At 42.6% G+C, this 13,943-nt stretch overlaps 1 protein-coding gene across 1 annotated transcript in view; it reads right to left on the reverse strand.

Annotated features, from left to right (window-relative positions):
• plppr5b (phospholipid phosphatase related 5b) overlaps positions 1 to 13,943 on the reverse strand; it is a 72,742-nt gene that overhangs the window by 10,863 nt on the left and 47,936 nt on the right. The window contains exon 6 of the mRNA XM_062992217.1: positions 3,507 to 3,683. Coding sequence (XP_062848287.1) covers positions 3,507 to 3,683 — 177 coding nt within the window. The remainder of the gene's footprint in view (positions 1 to 3,506; positions 3,684 to 13,943) is intronic.

Below are 13,943 nucleotides of genomic sequence, written 5' to 3' on the forward strand. Positions count from 1 at the left end.
TGGAGTTTGCATGTTCTCCCTGTGTCTACATGGGTTTTATTAGGTGTTCTGGTTTCCTTTCACAGTCCAAAGACATGCAGTCAGGTGAATGTGTGTGTGTGTGTGTGTGTGTGTGTGTTCGCCCTGTGATTGACTGGTGACCTGTCCAAGGTGTTTCCTACCTGAATAGGATAAAGCAACAGTAAAACAGACAATGAATGATGAATTATCACTGGTTATAGTGGCTCAGTGGGTAGCACAGCAAAAAGGTCCTAGGTTCGATTCCCAGGTGGAACAGTCTGGGTCCTTTCTGTGTGGAGTTTGCATGTTCTTCTCATGTCTACATGGGTTTTTTGGGGTGCTCTGGTTTCCTCCCACAGTCTGAAGATGTTCAGTCAAGTTAATTGGGGGTAATTAAACTGCCCTAGATGTGTGTGTGTGTGTGTGTGTGTGACCTGTCCAAGATGTTTCCTACCTGAATAGAATAAAAAGGTGGTAAAGGGCCGCTCAGGTGGCGCAGCGTTAAAGTACGCTAGCTCACCAGAGTTGGGGTTTTGAATACATCACATCGAATCTCAGCTCTGCCTTTCCGAATGGGCTGGGCGGCTGTATGAACGACGATTGGCTGTTGTTCAGGGTTAGAGGGTAGAAAGTCGCATCATAGATCCTCATAACTGGTGCCACTGCGGCCCCTGCTGGCTGACTGATGGTGCCTGCACAGGGCTGAGGAATAATGCTGATGGGGGTGTGGCCCTCCATACACAGTGCCCGTCAAGTGTATGAACTCGACTTGTGCAGGTGAAAAATGCAGTCTGTACTGACTGTACGTACTGGAGGGGGCGCATGTCAGTTGAGAGGCGTCCTCAGTCAGCGGTGAAGGGTCGTATCAGTATAGAGGACGCAATCAGGGGAATCGGACATGACTAGACTAGGGGAGAAAATTGGGGAAAGAAGAGGGGGAAAAAAATGGTGGTAAAACAGACAATGAATGATGAATTCTCACTGGTTATGGGTAACAGTGGCTCAGTGTGTAGCACAGCAAGAAGGTCCTGGGTTTGATTCCCAGGTGGAACAGTCTGGGTCCTTTCTGTGTGGAGTTTGCATGTTCTCCTTGTCTGTGTGGGTTTCCTCAGGGGGCTTCAGTTTCCTCCCACAGTCAGGTTAATTGGAGATACTAAAAATAGTCCCACTAGGTACGAGTGTGTGTGGGTGTGTGTGTGCTCTGTGATGGACTGGTGACCTGTCCAGGGTGTTTCCTACATTTTACCCAGTGAATCACACCCACAGCGACTTAAATCGATAGTAAAACAGACAATGAATGAATGAATAATTAATTAATTAAGGCTATTTTACTCACACAGTAAAAATACAGTGTAATGTAAAGTATATTTTGGTCGTATTGAGTTCTGTATCATAAATGAGGTGTATTTTATTTATATTGGTGCCCTTTTACATAACTATCCCAAGGCATATAAGGCATGACACCACATCTTTCAAGACTATGTTGTTGCCCTTTTCTTGTGGAGAAAATGCAGATCTACTAAAGTTTGTTTGACTGTTTTCTGACTTTTCTAGAGTCACACACACACACACACACACACACACACACACACACACACACACACACACACACACAAATAACACAGTCCTGCTCCCTGGACTCTGACATCTCTAAATAATACATACAGCTCCTGCTCGTACACTCAGACTGTTTTATCACTATTCTTTAATATATCGGCTGTTTCACAATCCCCACACTGTTGCTTATATATCAAAATATGCTGTATATTCTATATACACCGATCAGCCATAACATTAAAACCACCTCCTTGTTTCTACACTCACTGTCCACTTTATCAGCTCCACTTACCATATAGAAGCACTTTGTAGTTCTACAATTACTGACTGTAGTCCATCTATTTCTCTATATGCTTTTTTAACCTGCTTTCACCCTGTTCTTCAATGGTCAGGACCCCCTCAGGACCCCCACAGAGCAGGTATTATTTAGGTGGTGGATCATTCTCAGCACTGCAGTGACACTGACATGGTGGTGGTGTGTTAGTGTGTGTTGTGCTGGTATGAGTGGATCAGACACAGCAGTGCTGCTGGAGTTTTTAAATACCGTGTCCACTCACTGTCCACTCTATTAGACACTTCTACCTAGTTGATCCGCCTTGTAGATGTAAAGTCAGAGACGATCGCTCATCTATTGCTGCTGTTTGAGTCGGTCATCTTCTAGACCTTCATCAGTGGTCACAGGACGCTGCCCACGGGGAGCTGTTGGCTGGATATTTTTGGATGGTGGACTATTCTCAGTCCAGCAGTGACAGTGAGGTGTTTAAAAACTCCAGCAGCACTGCTGTGTCTGATCCACTCATACCAGCACAACACACACTAACACACCACCACCATGTCAGTGTCACTGCAGTGCAGAGAATCATCCACCACCTAAATAATACCTGCTCTGTGGTGGTCCTGTGGGGGTCCTGACCATTGAAGAACAGAATGAAAGGGAGCTAACAAAGCATGTAGAGAAACAGATGGACTACAGTCAGTAATTGTAGAACTACAAAGTGCTTTTATATGGTAAGTGGAGCTGATAAAATGGACAGTGAGTGTAGATACAAGGAGGTGCTGTTAATGTTATGCCTGATTGGTGTATGTATGTATATAACCTATCCCCCTATTTTATCCTTTTCCATCTGTACAAATGGAAAATAAACTATAAAACTTTAATACAAGTAAAGTTTAAATATTAGAATCTTAATGATTTTATTAGCAAGATGAAGTTTCTGGAGGCAGTCGCTCTCACGCTGGTACCCGCTGACTACAATAACGCGGAGGACTTCAATTCCCAGGAGTCAGTGGGCGATCCTGTGGCACATTTTGCCAATCAAACAGCGCAGAGGTAGTCTGTGTCACCAGTTTAATAAATACAATACCTGAAACTAATTAAGGTATGTGTTTATAAGTTCTGATGCAAACCATGCTACCTTGCAAAGTATTCCTAGTTCTTTGTTCTGCGTACTAAGCGTTTTCAGTATGACCTTTTGCCGGTTTACTTCGACTATGTCTTCTGTGTTTTTCCTTGTATCTTGTTTGCTGAGTTTCATTACATGTTGACCTTCAACTCTTTGGATTACCCTTTGTACTTTTGTACTGGTTTATTAAACATCTTGTCATTATCTGCGAGCATCTGACTATTCTGAGGGTGGGAGGAGGAGGAGTAATTGGTGGTGACTGAGAGATGCTTATAGTCCAGATTTCGCTCCATCTGATTTCCACTTGTTTGGACGGTCAAAGAAGCTTTAAGGGGAAGAAGATTGTCATGTGATGATGATGTGAAAGCAGAGCTGCATCAGTAGCTATGTGGTCAACAGAAAACATTTTTTGCTGATACCATTAAAAAGTTGACAAGACGTTGGAAAAAGGCACCGGAAGGTGACTGTGTAGAAAAAAATCTTAATGAATAGAGTTTTAAAAAGTGCGGAAACTTTTTGAAGAACAAAAAGCTAAAAGCTACTTACCAGAAATGTAGCAATGGCCACTCCAATAATAAATCCAGCTATTACGTCTGACCAGTGGTTGCGGTACTCTGCCACCCGGTTTACGCCCGTCAGGAAGGCCAGACACATCAACCCCAGAGACGTGACCGGCTTGGCGAGCCTGGTTCCTTTGGTTTTCATCGTACAAGTGATGTACATCTGAAATGAAAAATCAGCTACATCAGGCACAATGTTGACAATCACTATAAACCACATTTATTAATTATTCTCCGGAGGTCACACAAGAAGGACGGAGGTCCCTGTTCCGGAGTCTGGTTCCTCTCAAGGTTTCTTCCTGTAATTTTAAGTGAGAATTTTCTTGCCACTGTTGCCCTTGGTTTGCTCAACAGGTGTTTTTGGTCTGTCGGTCCTGGATTCTGTAAAGTTACAAATACATTTTGCTTGACTTGTTATTAATCTGTATTACTGCAGATTTTTTTCAATTGTGGACACAATTCCAGAGTAAAAAGGCTTTGTGTTAATATCGATGTATTAACTATCTTGCCCTTACGAACATTCAAAAATAATATATATATATATATATATATATATATATATATACTGTCTATAATGGGTACTAAGTGGCTCACAACAGGGGAGCGGGGGATCGAGAGGCTAGAGTCCCTTGCGCAAAAAAGCGTAACTGTAGTCATTCTAGTGTTAAAACAGGGTATCTGTTCCTAATAAAATGGCCAATACGTGTAAACAGTAGGCTATTTAAAGTTGCCGTGGACTAGGAGCAACATTATAACATGTGGACAGTTGTAGCCTTAATCCTCAATTGCTTAGACAATATACTGTGAGTCGCTTTGGATAAAAGCGTCTGCTAAATGCCGAAAATGTAAATATAAATATACACACTGCAGTAGCAGGATGCATTTAAAAAGCTGCTATCCAGCCACGCCTGTAAATGCCAATATTTTGGGTATGGGGTGTGTTTGCCAAATGAAAGGGTCACCGCTTGTAAATCCATACACCAATGAATTAAAATGGCACTGTGTTAAGTGGATGGCATGTTTGAACAGTTAGTTGGCCTGAGGTCTACACTTTCAAATCTCGTTGAACCTCATATTTAGGTGTTGGTTAAAACTTCATTTTTCCATCTATGCAATATTGTGTTTTTGTCTCTTTAATATGCTCAAAACTCTGCTGCTCGAGTTCTTTCATACACTAAAAAATCAGCTCTTATCACCCCAATTCTTTATCAACTACACTGGTTACCCATCCCGCTCTGTATTCAATATACAGTAAACTTCTATTACTAACATATAAATCCCTTAATGATCTGTCCCTGGTCTACTTATCAGAACCTTTACACCCTTATTCCCCTGCGCGAACACTTAGGTCCTCGGATACTGGTCTCTTGTACACTTCGAAATTTAGATGTGGAGTCACTGCTGGACTGAGAATAGTCCACCAACCAAAAATATATCCAGCCAACAGCGCCCCGTGGGCAGCGTCCTGTGACCACTGATGAAGGTCTAGAAGATGACCGACTCAACCAGCAGCAATAGATGAGCGATCGTCTCTGACTTTACATCTACAAGATGGACCAACTACAGGGGTTGGACAAAATAACTGAAACACCTGGTTTTAGACCACAATAATTTATTAGTATGGTGCAGGGCCTCCTTTTGCGGCCAATACAGCGTCAATTCGTCTTGGAAATGACATATACAAGTCCTGCACAGTGGTCAGAGGGATTTTAAGCCATTCTTCTTGTAGGATAGTGGCCAGGTCACTACGTGATGCTGGTGGAGGAAAACGTTTCCTGACTCGCTTCTCCAAAACACCCCAAAGTGGCTCAATAATATTTAGATCTGGTGACTGTGCAGGCCATGGGAGATGTTCAACTTCACTTTCATGTTCATCAAACCAATCTTTCACCAGTCTTGCTGTGTGTATTGGTGCATTGTCATCCTGATACACGGCACCGCCATTGGATGCACATGGTCCTCCAGAATGGTTCGGTAGTCCTTGGCAGTGACGCGCCCATCTAGCACAAGTATTGGGCCAAGGGAATGCCATGATATGGCAGCCCAAACCATCACTGATCCACCCCCATGCTTCACTCTGGGCATGTAACAGTCTGGGTGGTACGCTTCTTTGGGGCTTCTCCACACCGTAACTCTCCCGGATGTGGGGAAAACAGTAAAGGTGGACTCATCAGAGAACAATACATGTTTCACATTGTCCACAGCCCAAGATTTGCGCTTCTTGCACCATTGAAACCGACGTTTGGCATTGGCACGAGTGACCAAAGGTTTGGCTATAGCAGCCCGGCCGTGTATATTGACCCTGTGGAGCTCCCGACAGACAGTTCTGGTGGAAACAGGAGAGTTGAGGTGCACATTTAATTCTGCCGTGATTTGGGCAGCCGTGGTTTTATGTTTTTTGGATACAATCCGGGTTAGCACCCGAACATCCCTTTCAGACAGCTTCCTCTTGCGTCCACAGTTAATCCTGTTGGATGTGGTTTGTCCTTCTTGGTGGTATGCTGACATTACCCTGGATACCGTGGCTCTTGATACATCACAAAGACTTGCTGTCTTGGTCACAGATGCGCCAGCAAGACGTGCACCAACAATTTGTCCTCTTTTGAACTCTGGTATGTCACCCATAATGTTGTGTGCATTGCAATATTTTGAGCAAAACTGTGCTCTTACCCTGCTAATTGAACCTTCACACTCTGCTCTTACTGGTGCAATGTGCAATTAATGAAGATTGGCCACCAGACTGGTCCAATTTACCCATGAAACCTACCACACTAAAAATGACAGGTGTTTCAGTTATTTTGTCCAACCCTGTAGGTACGAGTGTCTAATAGAGTGGACAGTGAGTGGACACGGTATTTAAAAACTCCAGCAGCGCTGCTGTGTCTGATCCACTCATACCAGCACAACACACACTAACACACCACCACCATGTCAGTGTCACTGCAGTGCTGAGAATGATCCACCACCTAAATAATACCTGTTCTGTGGTGGTCCTGTAGGGGTCCTGATCATTGAAGAACAGCATGAAAGGGGGCTAACAAAGCATGCAGATAAACAAATGTACTACAGTCAGTAATTGTACAACTACAAAGTGCTTCTATATGGTAAGTGGAGCTGATAAAATGGACAGTGAGTGTAGAAACAAGGAGGTGGTTTTAATGTTATGGCTGATCTGTGTATATAACATTTAAATGAAGGATCGTGAACCTGGATTGCCCTTGTGTGTGGGCGCATGGATGAACAAGTGGGTGAGTATTGCTTTGCAGCAGATTGGAGCACCAGATGCACGGTCCAGTGTTTCAGCTTCGAACGCAGAGTTTCAGGTCAAATCAGAGCCGCCCCAACCCTGACCATAATGAAGCATATAGCAGAAATAAATAAATGAATCTGTGTGTGTGTGTGTGTCCACCCTGCGATGGACTGGTGCCCTGTCCAGGGTGTTACTGTGTGCCTAGCGCCTATTCCCCCCCCGACCCTAACTGGATAAGCGGTTAAGAAAATGAGTAAGTGAGTGAGTGGTGGTGGATCATTTAGTGTCATGGCCCCAAAACTTTAGAGGGCCTAACAACAAACTCTCCACCTCTGCTCTTCATTTTCTTCATTTATAACTCAGCTTAAAACCTTCATTTTCTCTCAGTACTTCTTACCCCCTTCCCTTTAATTTAATTTGACTTTATATGATATGCATGTAAAGTGACCTTGGGTATAAGAAAGGTGCTATATAAATAAAACGTATTAATATTATTATTATTATTATTACAGTGGATGCCACGCAGCAACAGAACCTCGATTCTATTAAAAAAAACATGTAATGAAGGATCGGTGAACCTGGATTGCCCTTGTGTGTGGGTGCATGGACGAACAAGTGGGTGAGTATTGCTTTGCAGCAGATTGGAGCACCAGATGCACGGTCCAGTGTGTTTCAGCTTCGAACGCAGAGTTTCAGGTCAAATCAGAGCCGCCCTGCTGCCCAGACCCTGACCATAATTAAGCATATAGTAAAAATAAATTAATTAATATATGTGTGTGTGTGTGTGCATGCATTCGTACGGGCTGAATAAAGCGTGGGAGGCGTGCAGCTGGCTAGCAGTCTGAGCTAAATCGAGCCGATGGAGGATGCAGAGCCGGACGCAGAGCCTAAGGCAGGACTGTCTGTCAGCCAGCTGACCCACAGCAGACGTGGCACTAAATCAAGGTCTTTTTTTTAGACTGTATTATATTTATATTCATACTGAAGGTTGTGCATATCCTCACTTTATTCAGACAGCAGACAGTAAGTGTATTACTGTGGCTTTGTCTTTTTTTTGTCTGTGTTTGTTCCAGCCTTTAAAATTCCAGAGTAAAAAGGCATTATGTTTATATCGATGTATGAATTATCTTGCCTTTATTACAATTTAAAAGTTACAACAAGTGTATCTGTTCCTAATAAAATGGCCAATATGTGTAAACAGTAGGCTATTTAAAACCCATGCTATTAGCATATTAGAGCTACTGCAGTGTTGGTAGTGATTCAACACCATAATAATATCTGGTCAGTGGGGGTCGTATTGGGTCTGTCTTGCTGCCTACTTCCTACCTGATCAGCTGCCTCAGTAGAGAGGATTCTAATAAGACTCTGAACTCATGAAGCAGATTATTTAGACGCTCTACTCATACAGTGATTACGCCGATTACATGACCGCAGTTTTAGCTTACTAAGCTAACACAGTTAGCCTCAGGACATTCAAACCAACAGTCTGAGGCGGCACAACCCGCTAGCACGCCAGCTAACATCTCCCTCCGTGTACCAAAAACGCTTAAACTGTCCCTGACGACACTTGTGCACCTTTATACAAATTAAACATCATTGAGAATTTATTTACATTTGAAAGAACTAAGGAGGACGACTTACAGAACTGTGACAATATAAATTGTCTAAGGAATTGAGGGTTAAGGGCCTTGCTCGAGGGCCCAACAGTGGCAACATGGCAGTGGTGGGGCTTGAACCAGCAACCTTTCGATTACTAGTCCGGTACCTTAACTGCTAGACTACAACTGCTCTTCATATAAAAGGTATAGCTCACAAACAACCTAATACATTCAGAGTACATTCAGAGCTATCCCTAATAAAATGCTATAAAATATACTTAAACCTTAGTCTTTAAAACTATCACGTCGACTCACCACCAGGTTCTAATCTCAGCGGTGGTAACAGGCCGGCCAGGCATCTACAGGGGTTGGACAAAATAACTGAAACACCTGGTTTTAGACCACAATAATTTATTAGTATGGTGTAGGGCCTCCTTTTGCGGCCAATACAGCGTCAATTTGTCTTGGAAATGACATATACAAGTCCTGCACAGTGGTCAGAGGGATTTTAAGCCATTCTTCTTGCAGGATAGTGGCCAGGTCACTACGTGATGCTGGTGGAGGAAAACGTTTCCTGACTCGCTTCTCCAAAACACCCCAAAGTGGAAGATCTGGTGACTGTGCAGGCCATGGTAGATGTTCAACTTCACTTTCATGTTCATCAAACCAATCTTTCACCAGTCTTGCTGTGTGTATTGGTGCATTGTCATCCTGATACACGGCACCGCCATTGGATGCACATGGTCCTCCAGAATGGTTCGGTAGTCCTTGGCAGTGACGCGCCCATCTAGCACAAGTATTGGGCCAAGGGAATGCCATGATATGGCAGCCCAAACCATCACTGATCCACCCCCATGCTTCACTCTGGGCATGCAACAGTCTGGGTGGTACGCTTCTTTGGGGCTTCTCCACACCGTAACTCTCCCGGATGTGGGGAAAACAGTAAAGGTGGACTCATCAGAGAACAATACATGTTTCACATTGTCCACAGCCCAAGATTTGCGCTCCTTGCACCATTGAAACCGACGTTTGGCATCGGCACGAGTGACCAAAGGTTTGGCTATAGCAGCCCGGCCGTGTATATTGACCCTGTGGAGCTCCCGACGGACAGTTCTGGTGGAAACAGGAGAGTTGAGGTGCACATTTAATTCTGCCGTGATTTGGGCAGCCGTGGTTTTATGTTTTTTGGATACAATCCGGGTTAGCACCCGAACATCCCTTTCAGACAGCTTCCTCTTGCGTCCACAGTTAATCCTGTTGGATGTGGTTTGTCCTTCTTGGTGGTATGCTGACATTACCCTGGATACCGTGGCTCTTGATACATCACAAAGACTTGCTGTCTTGGTCACAGATGCGCCAGCAAGACGTGCACCAACAATTTGTCCTCTTTTGAACACTGGTATGTCACCCATAATGTTGTGTGCATTGCAATATTTTGAGCAAAACTGTGCTCTTACCCTGCTAATTGAACCTTCACACTCTGCTCTTACTGGTGCAATGTGCAATTAATGAAGATTGGCCACCAGACTGGTCCAATTTAGCCATGAAACCTACCACACTAAAATGACAGGTGTTTCAGTTATTTTGTCCAACCCCTGTACATATTCACATTGGCTCTGTCTAAAGGAAACGAGAGGATGGCCGCAGTCCTGGGATGGATTGGCACCCTGTATGGGGCATTCCTGCCTTGCGCCCAGTGTTTCCACCAGGCAGTTGTAGCTTAGTGGTTAAGGAACTGGACTAGTATTCAAAAGGTTTAAGCCCCACCATTGCCAGGTTGCCGCTGTTGGGTCCTTAAGCAAGGCCCTTAACCCTCAATTGCTTAGACAATAAAATGTCACAGTACTGTAAGTCAGTTTGGATAAAAGTGTCTGCTAAATGTTTCCCCAGTGGTTCCTGACCAATGTATGTGGAAATGGTGCAATACAGGCAGGGAACAGATTGGATGACCTCTAGCTCATTGTGACCCATCTTGAGTCTCATGTTTAATGCAGCTCCATCTCCCTTATTTGTTTGACACAAAGGTCATCATGATGTGATGCAGATTTATACGAGATTCAAGGGCAGGAGAGGAGAGTTACTGGCTCTACAGACTCCTGCATATGCATGTAGTTCTGTGTGTGATTGTGATGTGAGAAATTAGGAAGCAGAAAAAGGGAGATACAGGGAACGGGTCTATGAAGCATCAACTAATGAGAATTTATCTCTGCTACTTTTGCCAAACATATTAAATGAGAAATAATACTGTAGGTCTGTACTGTACTGAACATCTAGCTCTCTCTCTACATAGACGCATTTTACGTCATCCTGCACTCCTGAGAAGAGGGCATGTCTAAATTCTTAGATTCTTTAAAATGCTCCTACTGAGGCGTGATAATCTGACTGAATAACGAGGGAGCGTCCGACACCTCCCCAGCGCTGAAAGCAATCCCAGCATTCAGTGTGGAACAACTGTTAAACATGTATTTTTGACAACTAGGGGGGCAAAAAAAAGCCAAATCAATTAATAACTAGCACACATTTGACACACTGGGTGTGTTCGAAAACCTAGTGAGCTGCCTTGCTGTCTTACTGCCTACATAGGCAGCTGCCTCACTAGAGAGGATTCTAATAAGTCAATGACTTAAGGCAGGTTATTTGAACGCGCTACTTGGACAGCGATTTCATCGGGTTTCGCATTTAGCATCTTGCCATTCAAACCAATGGGATGGGGAGGAAAACGGTTAAATTCGCTGACGAGCCCGAACTTGCAAATAAAAACACTTGTGCAAGTTTATACAAGTTAAAAATCAATAATCATTTATTTACGTTCTCCGCACCGTCAGCCATGTTTTTTTATTTTTCTGTGAGAGAAGAGATGCCGCACTGAATGCTGGGATTGCCTTGATCACCAAGGACGCTTCGGATGCTCACTCGTTCTTGAGTCAAAATAGCATTGAAACGTTAAGATGCCTAACTAGACAGGATATTAAGGCATCTAGGATTTCGAACAGCCTCCTTCTCTGGAGCTCGTGTAGGATGGCGTAAAATGCGTCTGTGTAGAGAGATCACTAGCTTTTCGAACACACCCATTATCTCTTTAACATCCTGAAGTCTGAACCTCACATTTCGACCACATTCATAATGTGGTGTAGACAAAGGCAGTGAGGGACAAGGCAGGGACAAGGCAGTAGGAATAATTTGTGCTCTTTAATTAGGAGCAAATCAAGGGACGAGGCAGGACAGAAATCTAACTTTTGACTGGCTAAACACACAGCACGAGGGCGAGGGTCATTAAATCAGGGCTAAACATGAACGTGAACTAGATTTACACAAGAACTGTACACAAAACACCACACAGATTCTAACTATCATTACATAACATTATGAGATTTAACTTGATACCATCAATAACACACTTCTTTTAGCATTAACTCTTGTTCACTAGTTTTTAAAGGGAATAAAAGGGAATTTAAAGGGAATTTTTAAAGGGAATAAACATTTTGTCCACTCTCGTTAGCTTAGCGAGATAGCCGCTCGTCTCAATATTGCACCGTATTGCATATTATTATATACTGCTATTTTTTGTTAATAAAACCCTCCTGCACTGTGATGCTTTTATCTGGTTCGAAGAAGACAGAACAACATGTGAAACACCTCACAATCCCCAAGCGCGTGTTTTATGGCTAATTTGCTCCTGTGGAGACGAGCAGTTCTGAGCAGCACTGAAAGCTGTTTATAAATGAGCATTTTAACATACTCACCATGAAGCTCACATTAGATATCATCAACAAAAGCTCTCCGTGCTCGCTGACCTACTTAGGGCTAAATGTGCTTGAGGGATGGAATAAAAACATCCACGCAAACAGGTCAATAAGCTTTATTATTCTGTTATTATTCGTTTTAAAGGGCAAAGAGCCCTCAACGCACAGTGCAGAATAAAAAGCTACAGAGCTGAATTTACATCGCACATGCACTACAGAACTAAAGAAGACTCATAATGAAGATGGGACCATAATTACATGAGACGGTTACGTTTACTTTTTTATTCAGGAGTGAAAAGTGTCTCTGGAAATGCATTTTATTCAGCAAAGAGTTCTAGTGTGAACTGAGATAAATAACGCAGCCTGAAATTATGTCCTATTTTTAATATTCCTTCATATTCTAGCTGTATTTATTCTGTTTTTGTGGAAGAGGATTGAAACAGAAAGCTCAGGTGATGTCCTGTAATAATGCAGGAGACACTTTACTTAAAGATTTAAAAACAATCATCACAAATTACTCACATGTATTGCAATATTTATTATTTTTATTATTAAGTCCTGGATCTATAACAGTGTAAACATAATCGAAAAGGCCACAGGGTGTGTTGAAATCATGGCTGAAATCATTTTGTTGCTGTGTATTTGCATTAATGGCCATTACGCTTATCTTCCTTTCTGTCAATCTTCATTTGGTTTTTTTGTGATGAGTCCCTGAAGATTACTGGGCTTGAGTCACCCTGGACAAGGCACCAATACATATCAAAACACACCCACTTATTTACTCATGCAAACCTAGAGGCAATTTCACATTTAAGTACATTCTAATCACCCCAGTAGTTACCTGTAGAAGTGAAAACAATGAGTCAACACACCATGCTGTTTTTACATTATGACCTGGAGGGCGTTCCAAATGGAGGGATTTAACCAGTGTGAGTTGGTTTTTAGTCAATAATTTGTGCTCTTTTATTAAGAGCAAATCAAGGGACGAGGCAGGAAAGAAATCTAACTTTTGACTGGCTAAACACACAGCACGAGGGCGAGGGTCATTAAATCAGGGCTAAACATGTGAACTAGATTAACACCAGAACTGTACACAAAACACCACACAGATTATACCGATCATTGGACTGTGTAGGGAGTAGTGAGTAATACTTCATCAGTAGAAAGTTGACAGTAAAGTTTACCCATCAATCATTGTGTGTCTTGTGGGTCAGAACAGCTGGCAAATGGTACGAGCGGGATTATATCAGACAACTAAACGGTGAACGTACAGAAATTTGATCTGACAGCTGATCACGACACAACGTCAACACGACACAAACCTGCTGCACATCCATAAAAAATCTATTTCCATATTACATACACAAAAGAAAGCTAAGTGAGATTGCTGTCAATGTGACACTATGATGACGTTGCAGGGCGTTTCAAATGAAGGTATTTAAACAACTGAAGTTCACTTACAGCCGATATCATGTGATTAGAGTGTAGGGAACACAAGGGCACTGCCTAGCAGGGCTGCAACTAACGATTATTTTAGTAGTCGACTAATCTGACGATTTTATTTATTTTATTTTATTTTCGATTAGTCGACTAGTCAACGATTATTTACGTCATACCCTCCATCTCTGCCTTAACATAACAAAACTCTGTTATGTTATTTAAGTTCCAATATCAAATTAAAATAATGACCCATGAAACATGAATATGAAACTTAAGCTTGATAGTTTAATTAAATATATTTGAAACATTAATACACAATCACAATAAAACAATCAATGAAATAAGAAAGCTTCGGACAGCATTAGAAACTGTTATGTTTCAGAAGTTATCAC

This window comes from Trichomycterus rosablanca, chromosome 3 (assembly GCF_030014385.1).
Source record: "Trichomycterus rosablanca isolate fTriRos1 chromosome 3, fTriRos1.hap1, whole genome shotgun sequence".
NCBI lineage: Eukaryota > Metazoa > Chordata > Actinopteri > Siluriformes > Trichomycteridae > Trichomycterus > Trichomycterus rosablanca.